The sequence below is a fragment of the Labeo rohita genome, chromosome 6 (genome assembly GCF_022985175.1).
Source record: "Labeo rohita strain BAU-BD-2019 chromosome 6, IGBB_LRoh.1.0, whole genome shotgun sequence".
Taxonomy (NCBI): domain Eukaryota; kingdom Metazoa; phylum Chordata; class Actinopteri; order Cypriniformes; family Cyprinidae; genus Labeo; species Labeo rohita.
Genome location: NC_066874.1, coordinates 25,783,333 through 25,801,931, shown reverse-complemented (window position 1 = coordinate 25,801,931; position 18,599 = coordinate 25,783,333). Strand labels below are relative to the sequence as shown.

Below are 18,599 nucleotides of genomic sequence, written 5' to 3'. Positions count from 1 at the left end.
AATGTTAACAAATCCATTTAGACTAAAATAATATTAAATTAATGTAATTAACAGGTTGATTTTATTTCATTGAATAAATTGTGCTAATTAAACACAATCAGGGACAACAAATTTATCTAATCTGACATTATATATCTGCCCTTTTTTTAATGTTTAGAGGTAGAGGTAAAGTTAATCATTCAAAAGGAATCAAAAACATCTATATAATAATAAAATGTGCCTTACAATATAATTATAATATAAATACAGTATAAATAATTTGCACTTTTCTAAAGTTGAGTACACTTAGGTTACATTAGGTTATACATTAGTTTTTTTAGGGCTAGGGTTAGATTTCGTCAACATGTTCATATTGTAAGTTTCAACACATATCCAAATAAACAAAAATGCAAATGCATCGCTAGATGTACACCTGATATATGAATAACACCAAACTGAACTATATATATATATATATATATATATATATATATATATATCCTCTTTGCATGCAAAACCAAAACTGTACCACTAAATTATTACTTATTATATTTAAGTTGTGAAAAAAGTGTATATTTTTCCTTTGGCCATGTCTTATCTCATCTAGGCCACAAAATGGGCCAAGACTGCCTCTTTTGCCCCCTTAAAAATATTAAGATAAAATGGGATTAGAGAGAGCTTTCATCTAAAATGTAATGGATGCTCTCTTCACATGTTCACTGTCGAAATAGAGACCTTGAGAAACACAGAGGTCATATCGGCCTGCCAGGAAATAGAGGAAGAGGGAGAGACAGGGAGTGAAAGAAAGGAGTGCTGCCGCTTAATGGATTATAGGATATGGAAAAAGCTGGATGGGAGGGAGGAAGAGGAGAAAGAGTGTGTGTGTTCTGGTTTACAAGGGGGAGAGTGGGTGCGTGTGGTGGCGACGGCATGAGAAAATTCTGTCACATGCTTTAGAATGAGGGTCCAGGCAGCTCTCCTAGAGAGACACGGCTGTAGTGCCACAACAACTAGTAGCTACTGCTGTTCATCACACTAGACTGTGACACCATCCTCCTCCTCCACTCTGGCTAATACTACTTCCCTTCATCCTACTCTCCATGCCTCTAGGCGAAAAAACCTGCAGACTTATCTAAACTACTGTTCTGGCTCAAGGCTAGTGATAGGCCTATATATATATTGGGCAGTGATTAACAGGCTGCTTTGTGAATATCAGCATGAGACAGCCAATAACAGTTCCCTCTTGACTAATTAACACTCCCTTGCGTCAGTTATGTCCTAAATCTACAAATGCCCTAAAAAAATAATAATTTATATATATTTGAATTTTTTTCTTTACATATTTTAGTGGATTTTATTAAAACACAAATATTTAAATGTACTTTGTGTTCTGTTTTCAGTTCTAGATAAAAATTTGGATTTTGGTTGCACATTAAATCATATAAAAAAAAATCGACATATTCCTTTGCACACCAAATCAAAGTTTAACACATTAACCGGTAATAAAAGTTAAATTTAATTTATAATTAAATAATTTTATTAAACTCTATACAGAAAGGTTAACAACTTTTAGTTGCCTTTTAATTTTGTAATGTTCTGCTTTTCAGCTCTAGATCAAAAATGTAGCTTTGGTTGCACATTAAAACCATAAAAATTCAACATATCCCTTTATACACCAAATCAAAGGTAGTTTTGGTTTGCTTCTGCACTGTACAAACTAGGGAGGCTTGCTATTATTTCTCTCAACCCTAATTGAGCCGTCTATCTTCAAAGTGCACAAATATGAGAAGCCAATTAGTCCTGAATACCATAAATTAAACATAAGTTTTGCCTCTAATTGATCATGGGCAGGACAATTTATTTCCATGAATTTTAGAAGTCTCATTAGGAGCTTTATTAGACCAGAAGTAAGTTATCCATAGTTTCTGAAATATAAGTGTGAATGCACATTTATGATTAGGTATCATCTTACAATTACAGCAAAACAAAGACAAATGCACATGTAAGACTTTTAGCCTCTCATCTCTGTTATGCAAATGCACTTCATGGTATCCTTATCCAGTCTTAATATTTACAGAAAAGTGCTCCCATTGCTCGAGCAGATGTCCCTCATCTCGCTATCTTTCTCAGACTTTTCTCAGAGCAACACTTATTTAAATAGCAATGGAAAATCACACATGTACGAACCCATACAAAAAATACAGATTTCCACACATACTCCAATGCCCCTAAAAATATGAACAAAAATCAACACGTTTTCAGCAAAACCAAACATTTTCAAACACACACTGCGCTGGCTCTTTTTAAATGTAAATACACTGTTCCAAAAGTTCAAACACGGCTTTCCAAATGAGCATTGATTAATGAATATGCATGCATAACATTTTTGTTGCCCACATTTACATTACACTGAAATGACCTCTAATAGTAAAGTCACTGTATTAAATTATACATTCTATGGTTGTATGTTATATTTATATTACATGCATGCATTCAATATTTGGATATAATTAGCATGTTTTTGTGCATTCATCTGTGTTGATATATCAATATCATAAATCTAAATTTATAATTTTAAGATCGCCAAGCTAAATTTACTCCAGAGCTGGGTCATAAGTTAATAAAAGCAGCACTAAAAATAGCCACCATTTATTCCACTATTTAATAATTCACACTCAAATGTGAATGACCTGCTATTTAAAGAAGGTTTAAAGACCGTCCAGCTGGATGTTTATTACTTCTGACAAAATGAATCTGCTGGTCTCTCACGCTCTGTTCCTCTCCTCACCTGTCCTTTTCTCTCAGTGTGCTTAATGAACCGATAAATTTCATCGCTCTCACCCTGTTATATTAATAAGGTAATTTCAAAATCTCCAAATCTCTTCTGAGTAGATCCAGCTCTGGCCTTTCAATCAACCATCCTCTTATCTCCACGGGATCCTCTCCTAACTAACTCCCGCTCCATCCAGCTGCCATAACCGCTGCCGTCTCTCAGGCTCTCCTAATCTCCTGTCTGACCTCCACTCTCTTTCTATTATTGTCTCTGTCATTGCTGTGTCCTCAACCTGTTCTCTTCACTACAGACCCCTCCTCTACCCTTATATATTCCCTTCTCTGTGTTATTAAGAATTAAAGACGACATTAGATGCACATTTTCCACAAGTTGGATTTTTTTTTTTCATGAAGTTGGTCTTCATGAAATGTATGTAACATACTTTGGTTAAAATTCCTCAGTGGTTGTGTACATCAACACCCTTTTTCAGTACATGTCTCTTTAAATGATAATGAGCTACTGCTCACCCCGCCCCTCTCTTCTGTTTTTCCCATCAAAAACAAAACTAATCCACTGCATCCTCAGTGGCTCTGATGTCAGGAGAAAATAAAGAGTCTTATGTTCACTTTTACATCTAATTACAAAACACCTGCATTGCTTACGAGACGTTGTCTCTACCTGCTCGAGCATCGAGAAAATGGTGGACAATGGACAACTGGCTGAGGGTGGAAATATGCTAATACATGACAGTCCGTCAGCAGTTGTGGGCGGGGCATGAGCAATATGATGTCACACTGCTCAGAAAATCAAAACGGCTTTATACTTGAGACTGTTTAGTTTTTGGGGATTAAAAAAAAAGAAGCAAATGGATTTTTATCATTGTCGGGTGGTTGTGTCCATACACGGCTAAGACACATTTATATGCAAACACCTCGTAAAAGTGAATTTTGCATCTGATGTCTGATGAAACTTTTAGCAAAACAGGTCAAAATTCTTTGCTGAGCCAATCCGAAGATTTTTATGTGCTTCTGTCTGTCAATCATTTTGGGTGTTTATGCCGTCCATATATGGAAAGCAGAAATCTGACAGTGATAGTTGAAATGTTCTTGTTAAATGGCATATTTACCTTCACTGTCAGTTGTTAGTTTGTCTTGCAGGAATGATGTTTTCCTACTGTTGTTTTTGACAATACTGAGATTTGCTACTGCTGTCCTCCTCTGTCTTTAATTAATCTTTGAGGGCGGAATTTTGGAAAGATGGGGGCGTGTCTATTCATACTGCAAACTGCTGGTTTTCCTTAACAGTTTGCTGCCTGAATTGATGCATTGTGAAAAAAAAAAAAAAAAAAAGAATTCGCTTACATAACTGTTCTCTAAAAGTAATTTGTCAGTAACTTGACATACACAGAAACCAAAATAGCAAATATAATGTGGATCCATTAATTTCTCTCATCCTCACTGACCTGTTTTAAATGAAATGGCTCGTAAAATCACAACCCACACTGTATTACTGATGTTACAGACTGTTTCATACAGCATGTGCAACGTTTGCCTTGCCTTTTTTTTTTTTTTTTTTTTTTTTTTTTTTTTTCTAGAAAACGAAGCATCACTTGAATTTAAATTTCCAGTAACATGTATTTGGGCTTATTAATGCAAATTTGGTTTCACATCTTGTTTTTCATATCAAAGCCCATCACAGAAAAGACCAAAAGACACTGGTTATTTTTCTCGACAGATTTTTATGTTTTTCTTCCCTCATAATTTTTTTTTTTTTTTTTATTTTTCACTGTTCTACAAATCTGATATATGGGTTACTTGTGAAAGATGGTTATTTCATATTTTGATATGTTGCAATGAAAATCTTCATGCACTTCAATGGACATGGATCAAGCACCTTGTTTTATTAATATTAATATTTGGACATTCTGTATACAGTTGTCTATCCTCAGAATTTTTTTCTTTCCTTTCTTGTCTCGTTGTCTCCTTTTGTTTCATATTTCACACTGACCAGAAGCTTTACTTTTGCTTAGCAAACTGACCTTCCTTTCAACATGTGCATGTGGGATTGCGGCAGAGGTTTCATACACACACGCACACACACACACACAATACATACTGGCAGTGTCGCTCCGTAAAAGACCTCAATTGGAAATCAGTGGAGAATGAAACTGAATTTGTGAGCCTGGCAACTCGATACAGGCATGGTAACTTCATCCATCACACAAAGCTGCTCTGATTTTCCTTCCTGTCTGAACAAGAATAAAATCATGTGGCCAGCAGGCCAACCCAGTGGGGCTCTCAGACCGTAGAGGAGCCCTGTTGGGTCATTCCCGTTGGATCTGATTGTGCTAAATACTCTAAAACACAGGGTTTGATTGAGTTCATTCCTCATTCACCCATCCTTCTTGTGCTTGCCTCTTGTAATAAATAGAAAAAATCTTTCGGTATCTACCTTTTGCAAGCCCTACAGCACTGCAGACATTTAACTGGTTTGTAAAGCCTTTTATGTGGGACAGGCATTATTTCTCCTAGATAGACGCTATAAACAGACCCTCATTTTAATGCGTGAACACCAGACATCGCATTAATAAAAGTCTCTAGGTGATGCATCTCATTTGAGACCAGCAGTTCAGTATATTTCCATCCTATTCATTCATAACCCTTTGTGTGTGATACAATCCGCACATTTGCTGTATGCACATACAGCATTTTTCCTAGTACTGCATATCTAAATAGCATGAGTTTTAGATTTCAAATACGCATCCACTAAAGGTTTGTACATAGATAAAAGGGCAAGCTGTGAGTGACAGTATAACACTGCAGTCCCTTTGTGCCGTTTTTCACAAGGTCAACAGCCTTTACAAGGTGTGACTGTGCAACACAAACAATAGTCAAGCTAAGCCTGTCAACATGTGATTTCACACGCAAATGCACACAAAAGCAGACAATAATGCAGATGTGCAAACTCAGTACTGGTGTGTGCATCTTCATCTCAGCATACAGTCAGCTTTATCCTGACTCCAATTAGGAATGGTAAAATCTGACTGATAAAATAAATAAATAAATAAGTGACCCTGGACCACAAAACCATCGTAAGGGTCAAAATTAAAAGCTCAGTAAATAAGCTTGCCATTGATACATTGTTTGTTAGAATAGGAAAATATTTGGCAAAGATACAACTATTTGAAAATCTGCAATCTGAGGGTGCAAAAAAAAATCAAAATACTGAGAAAATCACCTTTAAAGTTGTCTAAATTAATTCTTAGCAATGCATATTACTAATCAAAAATTAGGATTTGATATATTTAAGATAAAAAAAATTACAAAATATCTTCATGGAACATGATCTTTAATATTCTAATGATTTTGGCATAAAAGAAAAATCGATCATTTTGACCCATACAATGTATTTTAGGCTGTTGCTATAAATATACCAATGCTACTTAAGACTGGTTTTGTAGTCCAGGATCACAAATATAAAATATATTCATTAAAAAACACCTGCTAAATTAATAAATGTAAAGATAAATATGAATATTAATATTTTTATCATGCAAAATACTTCCAAACACATTTTTTTCTACCCTTGCACCATTGCTGTTTTGTGTTTTAATATATCAGTTCAATAAACACAATTCTGCAAAATTGAGAAGCATTATTATGCCATTTCAACACAACATTTACAGTTATTTAGTCTATTTTTCCTCTACCAACATGCAAAACTACAGCAGGACACCACTGTGAGTCTCCAAGAAAAACACAAGAGTTTTTATTTTTCTTTTCTTTTTCTGAATGAATCAGTTGTGTTGAAATATTTGATTGACTGAACAGCTGCATGACTCAGTCATACTTGGTTGGCTGCTAAACAAATCAGTAGGTTTTAAGGGTTCATTTGAATGACTCATAGAAACAATCATGGCTGTATGTGTAACAATGCAACTTGCAGCTGCTGATAAAAACTATGAAATGCAAAGACCAGAACTAACTGTTGTGTATAATATGTGCATTTATTAATTATAATATTTGTTTGTGCATTTATACATGTAGGCCCTTTTTTAAATTAGATCCTATTATAGGAACAGGTAATTGTGACCAAGTGATTAGGTAAAATAAAGATAAAGGAGAAAAGGATAGGAAAGCAGACCTCATCTGCAGATAAGTTCAGCTGAAATGACACGAGGATTTGCTTACCCAGCTAAGTAAAAGACAATGAAAAGCCCTTGAAAGCTGTCACTGCCGGTTTTATTCTAGGAGGTGTGATCTCTCAGCACGATGTACACACAGGGAAGTATGCACTGATCTAATGAAAATCCTAACGCTTCAGTTTATAGGTGCATCATAAAGTTAGAGGGTCTGGAGTCTGTAAGGGCCTCTGATGTGCCTTTGTTACAAGACCACCTTATCTGCTGAAATGGGGGGACATCTACCATCTATCAGTGATGAAATCAAACACGGGAAGGATAGAGATAATTGAAATTCTATCCTCCCCCAAGGCCCGTGAACAAAACTGCTGAGAGATCTCTATCGTGTGCCTGTATCATCTGGGGTTCAAGCAAGGGCTGTCGGCCCAGACCAGAGGCTCAGGAGAGCAGATACAGGGTGAGTACAGGAGACGCTCCTGACAGCATACAAATTAGTCTAAGGTGAAACACACAGTGCAAGTGACCTCCTGGACTTAAACTAGAAAAGAAAATGAAATGTGATTTATATAGAAACAATGAGGCTCTCATTCAACATTATTGAATTTTGTAATGAACTGGCCGAGCATTGGAAGGCTGAGTAATGAGCAGCTTGCTGAAGATGTGAGCTGCGATAAGCCCTTTAGATGCACCAAACTTAGATGAAAAACTCATCCAAGCTTGGAAGGTAGCCTTTTAAAAGAGCTAAGATTTTAAATCTAATTCTGGACTTGAATGCAGTGTAAACACAGCATACTTGGATGCTTTAACGTATTTTGTGAATAAACAAAAACTGAAGAAGTTTTGATACTAGCCAGCTGCTAGACTCAGTGATACCCAAGAGTAGAAATGGACATATAACTGACAGCAAATTTAATAATAATATCCCCAATGTACGGTTGTGATTTACAAGTGAAGGAGAATAATGTGGAATTCTGATTAGGCAGAATGCATTATATTATTACAATAGATTACAACGTCCATTTAGAATGACTTTTCCTTGCAACAAAATCACCATGACCTAGCATAATATTTAGGTGACATTATAATGAACATTTGGGCATGAACTTGATAAATGACATACACTGTGTCCCTGCTTTAGTCAAATAGCAGCGACAGAAATAATGCATGAAGGAGATTTGATTTTCTTCATGATAGAAAAACTGTAATTACTTAATGAGACATATGCTACAGCCATTACCTTCCATCCCTTGAGCTCTTCTGATATCAGATTAGCTGAATAAGTACCCATAAAACTACCAGTCAAGCTTTCTGCAAATAAAGTACCGCAGCCCAAAGAGATTTAAAAAAAAAAACATTTAATGAATCTTAGTGATGATATCCCAAAATTCATTTGTGAAAATCCAATTTTTTAAATTAAATGGTCTTTTTCATCTAAAGCCAGGCTCACACTACAGGATTTTTAAAATCCTAACCAATAATGAAATCTGGTTGCAGTGCACACATAAGGAGAATATTTGCAAATTATCTTCCCTGAAATCTTAAACATTTACACACTACAAGATTTGAAAATCGTGGCGCACACTACGTGATTTTATGTACCTTTCTCACATTTCTGGGTTTCTCCTAGCGGAAGTCGTCATAGAGCAGTGAACGGGAGAGTACCACAAATATATTTTTTTGCATTCTCATTTGTTAAAATAGCAGAAGAAAAACTCCACACAAATCGGGATGGCCCCGATTTGTGTGCGAGCAGATCGGGAGGTGCAAGATTCGATCTGTGAACGTCTCAACATCGGGACCGATTGAGGTGCTCGACGGGAAAAAAATCGGGAAAAATCGAGGGCGAAAATCCTGTAGTGTTAACCTGGCCTAACACTCCAGAAAAAATATCAATGTAAATGTTTTTTGATCGTTTTTCAACTTTAGTATATTATTTTGTATAAAATGTGCATTAATGTGTACATATGTGTCTTTTTTCATTTTCCATCCATTATCCACAGGCCTATATTCAGTTATTTTAATTTCAGATTTATATTCAGTGAGTATACAGGTAAATGTCATGCTGTCATTTGGCAATAATTGAATCCTATTGACTATGAATTCTGTTGGAAAAAGTTCATCTTAAAATGACTATAGCACAACATGGTGCATGAATCTATGGAGTACCTTTTTAATAAAGCCTCTTATAACTCAATCTTTTACCCATCACCATACCTCTCAGTGATGTTAGTGCCATCAACAAAAACAGAATTATACCCATCCTTCGACCCTGCTCTTGATAGATGTCCTTGATGTCGATGATTCAGATGAATGATTCTGAGTCACTGAAGTGATTGACTGCAATGACTCTATTGAACCTAAAGGACCTCAACAGTGACTCAACTCTGAGATTCGTTGTTATGACCCAAATACCACCAGCCCTGACTCACTCGACTGAACCGGCACACTGCAAAGATCAGAGGTTTGAGTTCTTGTAATGACAAACAGCAGGTATTCCAATGCAATGTTATTGATCAAAGCTTTTCCATCTATAATGGCCTCTTTGGCCTCACGTGAGGCATTGAATAACAATAGTGTGGGACAAATGCATGCAGTTTTTCAATGAGCTCTATTGTGTTCTCATCTGACTAAGCCATATTGCATAACCAAATCTGGGACTATATAAATCTTGCCACGTTGACAATGTCAGATAGCTTTTGTTATTTTACACATCACACATGCTGTATGTCCCATTTTCACTATACTTCTTTCTCTTTTTTCACACTGTGAAAATAACAGTAGTCAGGTCAAATCCATACAGCCAACGGTCTTTGTTTAATTGTCTAAATATTTCAGAAAAAAAAAGTGTGCAATAGCAAATGTGAATGTCAGAATACGAATGGACAAAAGAACAGATGTTTTTCCTTTCATCACTTACTCTAGCAGTAACTCTAGCTGTTAACTGTGGTCTCAGAGCATGTTGTAAATAGTCAGGGATCAGCCTGGATCAATAACTAGGGGAAATTGGATGGGATCTCTGAAAGATACCTCTTTGAACAAAGAAACATTTTTATGGCAGGTGGGCTATAACAAGTTTCTTTTGTTTCTTCCAGTCCTAAGTCAACTGCATGCAAATTAAACTCTAAACATAATTTCTAAACACACGTTAGATTTGTTGCACTTCATTTAGTCAGGAAAAAATAAAAACGAAAGCAAAATATGATGAACTTAAATGAAGTCGTTTTACTTAATCGTATTTCATCATTTCACTATGACAAAACAAGGTGAAGTGTTTACATAATAAGGTGACATGACAAATGCGTTCGTTGTGCTTTTTCGACCTTCCGAACAGTGAATCCCGCGTTCGCATCTGTTACACCAAAAGTCACCTTGGAAGATGAATGAGTGGCGCTAGAGATGGCGCAAATGGAACTGAATATCCTATGGCCGCAAGACTGCACACAACCATTGACTTCCAATGTGAACGAGTCACATGACCGTACTACGGCAATGACACCGCTTTATTTTGGTCCATCAGCCTCTTGAAGAATATCTATAATTAGAGCTCGTCTAGTACGGCCGAATTTGACCGAACGTGCACGAATTCCTTCGGGTTTGGGGTCTCGCGACAGGACTTCTCGGGCTTAAAAACAGCCTGCAAATGAAGGCTGTGATTTTCTAGGTGTCCCATGCAGGATGTGGTGATTTTACAAATGTTCCCTCACTTTAAGAGTAATATAACCTGGCATACACATGGGTTTTCAGTGCTTGTAATTGCATGACACAGAAGGTGCATTGTGATGCATAACGTTTTTCTCAAGGTGAGACCCGGACACCTCAGGCTCTTACCTTCAGCTGTCGCCTTGCCATGTCGGTCGGCTGCTTGGCGTTGAAAGGATATGCGATGCATCGCATCACAAAGACATAGAGTTGCAGCTTCTTCTTTCGTTCCTCTTCTTCCCGCTGCAGTTTCTCCACGTCTTCCTTTTCCTGCTCGCTGGCGGCCGACGGGCTCGGGCTGGATGGTCGGGCGCTGGAGCCTCGGCTGGCGGGTTGGAGCCTATCGGAGCTCTCGCTGGTCCTGCTGGGGGAGATGCGAGAGGATCCGGACTGAGGAGCCATCACCTCTCGGCTTTCCTCCTCCACTATCCCGTCTGATTCCTCTTCGCTGGAGGATGGATCCAACATTTTTGCTCTCGGACAGCGCTTGCCTAACCGTACAAGCGAATTAAACGCACGATGGGATGTTTACGGCGTGGAAACGTATCAGTCTGTTGACGTAGCGTTCGGCATTCAGAGGGCTGGTCGATTGTTGGTGAATTTTTAATATCCTGAAACACTTCGGGTGCGGAAGCACACACTGCAATCTCTTCACACGGCCAGAGCGAAGATGCTGCTGCTGCATACGTGTTCCGTGCTGTGCCTCCGTTCGCCAGTCATTGCGAGGGACTCGGGAGGAAAGGGGATGGGAGGGGTGCGCGCAATGAAAAGAGCGAATGATGGCCACTTCCTGCTGAGTCTCGCGTGAGACGCAGGCGCTGTCCGCGGTGCTGGATGAAAGAGCGGGTCATTTCGGTCGCAAAAATGGTGAAGGTAGTTGACACCGAGAATGTGCTGTTATTTCATTTGACCTCTGGACTTCACTCACAGGACAGGGACTTTGCCATATTGCATCACCACATTCAGTTTCGTATTAGATGCATGCTTTATCCTGAACTATATTTTTAGATATAGTCAAAATTGTGAACTATTTATGTAATTAGTAGGCTATCCCTAAAACATCATAAAACATATAATACACACACAAAATAGCGCATCTTGTGCTTTTACACTGAAAAGAGGTGTAGAAACAATATTCTCAACCTTTTTTTTTTTTCGTGAAAATTCTAGTAAATTTCACAAACAGCCTAATTATAATCAAATCCGCCAGTAACACTGAATTAAACGTGACATTTTGAAGATTGAAATAGTATTTTCATGCACAACATACTATAATTATTTGTTTTATTAACATCTAACAATATTTTATACAGTGCAGGAAGTATAAACTATTTTTTAACTATTTAAATAATAGGCTATCACCTATACCTTACTTTTTAACGTAGAAGTAAGCCTATGGGCGAGACTTCCGGTTCATTAGCTGCTATAGGGAAAAAACACGTGCAGTAAACGGTAAAACTGTTTGCACTACAAAACCAGTGTGTTCATAATTAACATAATACATTAAAATAATATGGTAAGACACACCCATTTGCAGTATCAAGCAGTAAAACAACTGTTTTGTACAGTTAAAAATAGATGGACACGAAAGCCAGACTCGTAAAATTTACAAATGCTCGTGCCAGCTCTTATGGGAAAAATAAAGTGGATAAACACCATAAAATCAAAATCACATCGAAAGTATACAGACATATGGGATTCTATCCACCTTTTTCTTCAGCATGGAAGTAAGCCTACGTGAGACTTCCAGATCATTAGCCGCTATAAGGAAATGACAAGAAGAATAACAACATGCAGTAAATGGTAAAACTGTTTGCTTACAAAACATTAAAATAATACATTAAAATAAGACGGTAAGACACACCAATTTGCAATATAAAGCAGCAAAACAAGCTGTTTTGTACAGCTAAAAATAGTACTATTTTGGTTTTAGAGCTAAAAGTAACCTAAATTGTGCTTCTTGTGATTTTTTTATTATTATTTATTTGACTTTTTTATTATTATTTATTTGCTAAACTCTAATTAAAATATGAACAGTTGATGTGACTGAATAAACCTGAATATATTAGGTTACACCAGTGAAGGTGATTTTAAAGGTCAGACAGACTAAATAAATAAATACATTTTTTAATTACTTTTTAAGAAAATACGACAACCACCAGTAGTTTGTACACTGCTGGCTAAATATGGATAAATCTTTTACTTTTTACCTTAGAGAGACGTACAGTCCTTACAAGCTTTGCCATTTAGCAGAAGCTTTTCTATCCAATGCGACCTCCCTTACTATGGCAACAGTCCCTGTGGAGCAACCTGGGGTTAAGTGTTTGACTCAAGGGCACATTGGTGGTAGGGGGTTTTGTTTGTAGTTCTCTTCCTACTTAAAGCAACATCTCTTAAGGTCGTTTTGGGGGCATTTCTAAAAGAGCAGCAAGTCACAGAGCAACAAAAACACAACATAAGGTGTTTCCAGTTGTAGCCACAAAGGACGAAATCAATAAACAGCAGACACAAAGAAAGAAAACGAGATAAATTACGGCGGCAGCTGATAAAAGGATAGTCTGATTTATGACAAGCCCCACCCTTATGTGAGGCCTGCTCTTTCTCAACTATGACATGTTAAACAAAATTCACGATAAAAGATTTAGGATCTGTTGCCTTCAAAAACAAATACATATTTCATGTTTCAGAATTTAACATTATTGGCTTACATTCTTGCCGTCTAGTGACTGTGACAGATTTTATCATCACACACAGCCCTGTGGCAAGAATTAATCCTTGACTAGTCATATAGCCATATATATATATCCAAAGGCTTATGTGAATTTTCCTGATGGATAGGGGAAATGTATTCCAATCATGTTGGCTGCATTTTGATAATTTATCACGATATTTCACCCACTATAAAATCAAAAGAAAAGCTATAGTGCAGATAGACAATACTTAACATGAAAATTGCATAATAATTATGCAGAAAGACTTCTGGACTGGACTTAAAATAAAATAAATAATAATGATCAGGGTTAATTTATATATATGGATGTGTGCAATTTACATTTTAGAGCAAAGCGTCCAGTTTACCACATAAAATTCTAAATTTCCATTATAAAAACCCACAGGAAAAGTCTTCCAGGTTTTGACATCACAGCTGCAGCACTCTATAATAATGACACAGTAAAAAGGTTTAAAGCATGAGAAAACTACAATCATAAAAACATTGTTTCTGCAAGTACTGAATACTGATGGGAGTCATCTCTCACTATGTTCATCTATATGCTTTCCTGTCAATGGATTGCTAACAAATATACAGAAGCCTCACTCTGATCATTTAGTGAAAATGTAACTTAGAAACTGTAATAAATTCATTATATTCTTTATGTATAATAAATATCATCATCACATACAGCCCTGTGGCAAGACTTAGTCCCTGACTATGTGTGGTCATATGTCGAACGGCTTATGGGAATTTTCCTGATGGATGAGGAAATGTACTCCAGTCATGCTGACTGCATTTTGATCATTTATCAAAATTATTCACCCACTATGAAATTAAAGTAAAGCAACAGATAGACCCTGTTTGACATTACACAAAGACATCTGGACTCCTCGTTCTAAGAAAAAGGATAGAAAAAAATCCTTCTCAAAAATTGCCAAAACAGAAATACCCTCCAACTTTGTTCTACGGGGCTTGCCGGAGAATTATCAGTTAAGACTATAAATATAAAGTCCCAGTGGTTCAGACTATCACACCAGATGTTCAGTAAAAGCGGTGCTCTCCAAAAACACGTCTGCATGTTCACACATCTGCTAAATATAGCTAAGTGTTCGGTTTATTTCAGAATAATCACACTCCTCGAATGTGTCAATGAACCTAACCGATATGAAACCTAACGTTGCTGCAACAACCTACAGTGCACACAAAAACCACTTTTTATGTAAGGATATCCTACCAAATAAACACTCTACATTTAGCAATAATTTTTTTTTGTTGTTAAATAAACTGATCTCAAACCAAATTACTGCATCAAGTCTGGTTTAGTCAAGAAACTGGATGATCAGATTATACAGGCCATGCAAGATTCTCTTTGGAGGTCTGCTTTCAAGTACTGTAGCACAGATGTTCAGCGTTCCAGACCACAGGAACCACCCCTGGTGCTTCCAGAACAGTGCTGCTATGCTAGCACTTCCTGTTCGGGCTTTCACCGGTGGATGTTGGCACAAATGGTTCTCCAGATCCTCTGTCAACCACCCCCCCCCCAACCAACACCCACCCACCCTTGCTCCATCTGCAGCAGCACTCTCTCTGCATCTTAACCATCAATAATTGATTGAGTTTCTCTCTGCCCTGCTTTACTTCAGCTTCAATGTATGTTTCACAGTCTCTCTGTAGGTTGGAGGAACTTGTGTGGCAAAGCTAATATTGGCTTGCAGTGTTTTTGGCTTGGAGGAAGAATCCATTTCTAGCGACGCTTTGTTTTTGTTGGTTTTTACAGCATTTATGTTATTCCTAAAGTTAGCTCATGCTTTTCCATATATATTGTCTAAAGCATTAAATATTTTGAAGACCACACTATATATGTACAGTAATAGACTATAAACAATATAAAGTCAAAGAGGGTGCTTTGGTGTTTGTGTGCATTTGTTACATGTTTTCAAATTAGATGTCAAAATCTTACAATATGTCAGTGATTGTTTCACAATATAAAGGCAGAAGCAGTTCATTTTATTCAGTCCATATCATCTCCTGCGGTAAAAGACAAAATGGGTTATTAATAGAAAGATTTGAGCTGGCCTTGACCCTGCCATTTTCACATCCTCACTCCGCTCCTTTTTTCCTCAGTCTGTTTTGACTTTAATACTTCAGCCATGACAGTTCTATAATTGCTATATTTCAGGATTCCTACCAGTCGTATTCTCTCTCTCTTACTCTCTGTACATAAAATAATGCTGAACATTCAGAAGTGTCAAGCCAAATCTAACCGTGGCACATGACCCATCAGAGCCATACACTACCAGTCAAAAGTTTTTGAACAGTAAGATTTTAATGTTTTTTTTTAAATATTTAAAAAAAAAAAAAAAAAAAAGTAAAATATTTTTACTGTTTAAAATAACTCTTTTGTATTTGAATATATTTTAAAATGTAATTTATTCTTGTGATCAAAGCTACATTTTCAGCATCATTACTTCAGTCTTCAGTGTCACATGATCCTTCAGAAATCATTCTAATATGCTGATTTGCTGTTCAAGAAACATTTATTATTATTGTTATTATTGTTATTATTATTATTGTTAATATTTAAAACAGTTGAGTACTTTTTTCAGGATTCTTTGATGAACAGAAAGATCCAAAGCATTTACAGTATCTGAAATAAAAAGCTTTTGTAACATTATATACCATTCAAAAGCTTGGAGTCAGTATAACTTTTTTCTTTTTGGAAAAAAATATAGAAATTAATACTTTTATTTCGCAAGGATGCTTTAAATTGATCAAAAGTGACGATAAAGACATTTATAATGTTATAAAAGATTTCTATTCATCAAAAAAACTGAAAAAATTCTACTCAGCTGTTTTCAACATAATATTAATAACAATAATACTTTTTGAGCAGCAAATCAAAATATTAAAATGACTTCTGAAGGATCAAGTGACTGGAATAGTGATGCTAAAAATGTAGCTTTGAGATCACAGGAATAAATTACATTTAAAAATATATTCAAATAAAAAACAGTTGATTCAAATTGTAAAAATATTTTAAATGTTTACCGTTTTTGCTGCACTTTGGATCAAATAAAATGCAGGCTTGGTGAGCAGAAAAGAATTCTTTAAAAAACATTAAAAATCTTACTGTTCAAAAACTTTTGACTGGTAGTGTATATATATGGATACATAAAAAATGAAAATATATAGAAAGCAAAGTAATAAAGCAATACAAGTAATAAAATAAAAAGGAAAGTTGTTCCGGAAACTACTCACACAGTATTGACTATGATGAGTAACATCTCTCACTGCGTTCATCTATCCTATAAGTTGATTGCTAATAAATACTGAAACATCACTCTAAATATGATTTAGAACTGTAACAAATCTGAATAATTCATTACATTCTTCAAGCCCTATATTTTAATTAGAGGCTGAAATATAGGCCGCTCTCCTTTCTCTACCTGTACAACCATAAACAAGTTTTCAAAACGCGTGCACATCTGTGTACAAGATTTAGGCATGCCAGACACGTTCATTCTACAAACACCTCCTTATAAACATTGTTTCCTTGCTCTGTGTAGGGCAATTAGACTGATACAAAATGAAACAACACTGAGGAGATGGGAGTGTGGGGAGAGGTGCACTGTTCTGGTAATCAATCAATTGAACAACCATAATTTGCATATTAATCAAGTAACCCCCCCTAACCACCTCCCTCAGATGACGGATTTTAAACAGTGAACATATGCACATGTATTGACAAATAGATTGTCAAAGGGGATTCGGTTCGGTCTCTCAAACAAGTCAGTTTTAACTCTTCCATGAAAACTGAAAAATATTGTTGTCATCATTTTGCATTTGGCGATGTATACATTTTTGTCCAATAAAATGCTCTGATGAACATCAAACTATTTTCTTTAATAAATCTTCAAGTTTCAATAGGAAAATCATCTGTACAGAAAACAAAACCACATTCGTCAAGCCATTTCACAGTTTCTTTAACTCACAATGTCATGGAGTAAAGAACATCTAAAAAAGCTCAGCTTTTCTTCTTAACCGTGTGACATTATTAAACAATGTCTGTGTGTGTGTCTGTTCAAGGTGTGAAAATACAAGGCAGAGTCATGGGAAAATGACTGGATGTGTGAATATCAGTGGGGTAGTGGCAAAGAGTCTAAATGGTTGAAAAGCTCTCTATAACATTAAAACACTTTGAGTCTCTCTGTCTTTTTCTCCCTCAGTCACCTTTCTTTTTATGTTCATAGGAAACAAACTGATGAAACAGGACACTTGTGTACAAGTATGATGAATGCACCTATTATTCAGTTTCCATGACCACATGTACGTCTGTGTAGACTTTTAGATCTATATTCATCAGACCTACATTCAAGTCCTCAGGTCTTATTGATCAGAATTAGACCTACTGTAATTGAAACAACTCACAACAGCCTCTCACTTATGCGTCAGTCATGGTTCATCAAAGACTACACTGACATGACGAGACCAGCTTGCATCCTCCCAGGCGTCTGCCTTTTACCTCTCTGTACCCCCTTCTAGAACAGAGCTGGGTTTAAGAGGACCATTATGTCTAAATATAGAGCTCTTTAATGCACTGGTCCTTGATCTGGTACAACACCAGGCAGAACAGCAGTGACACCAAAGGCTACGTCTGCACTGTTAAGTTCTCTCATTCTAAGGTGAGTCTCATCTTAGCACTCACCTCTTTACATTTCCATTATTGCAGCAAAAGAAGAAGAATGATGATTAAATCACTCTAGAATTATCTGTGAATCTCAATCACTCGTACTTATAAGGAAAGCTCACCCAAAAAAAGACATTTTGAAAAATGTTTTAAATGTTTTTGCCCATACAGTAAAAAAAAAATGAGGTCACAATAATCACTGGATCCAGCTGACTTTCATTGTGTGGAAATGTGACCATAGCATGAGCATATGTGTAGCAATAGCCAAAAATACACTGTATGGGTCAAAATCATTAGAATATTAAGATCATTTTCTATGAAGATATTTCCTACATAAATATATCAAAGCTTAATTTCTGATTAGTAATATGCATTGCTAAGAACTTCATTTGGACAACTTTAAAGGTGATTTTCTCAATATTTAGATTTTTTTGCACCCTCAGATTCCAGATTTTCATATAGTTGTATCTTGGCCAAATATCCAAATATTGTCCTATCCTAACAAACCATACAACAAAGGGAAATTTATTTATTCAGCTTTCAGATGATGTATAAATCTCAGTTTTTAAAAAAATTCCCTTGCAGCTGGTTTTGTGGTCCAGGGTCA

General features: G+C 36.3%; 1 protein-coding gene across 7 annotated transcripts in view; it reads right to left on the bottom strand.

Annotated features, from left to right (window-relative positions):
- The window catches only part of cadpsb (Ca2+-dependent activator protein for secretion b), a 95,955-nt gene extending 84,605 nt beyond the window's left edge, over positions 1 to 11,350 (bottom strand). For 5 of the 7 annotated variants that reach the window (XM_051113248.1, XM_051113249.1, XM_051113250.1 and 2 more), the window contains exon 1: positions 10,722 to 11,350. In XM_051113248.1, the coding sequence (XP_050969205.1) occupies positions 10,722 to 11,060 (339 nt within the window). In that variant the 5' untranslated portion in view covers positions 11,061 to 11,350. The remainder of the gene's footprint in view (positions 1 to 10,721) is intronic. The other 2 variants (XM_051113252.1, XM_051113253.1) reach the window with 1 other exon arrangement.
- Positions 11,351 to 18,599: the final 7,249 nt, after the last annotated feature.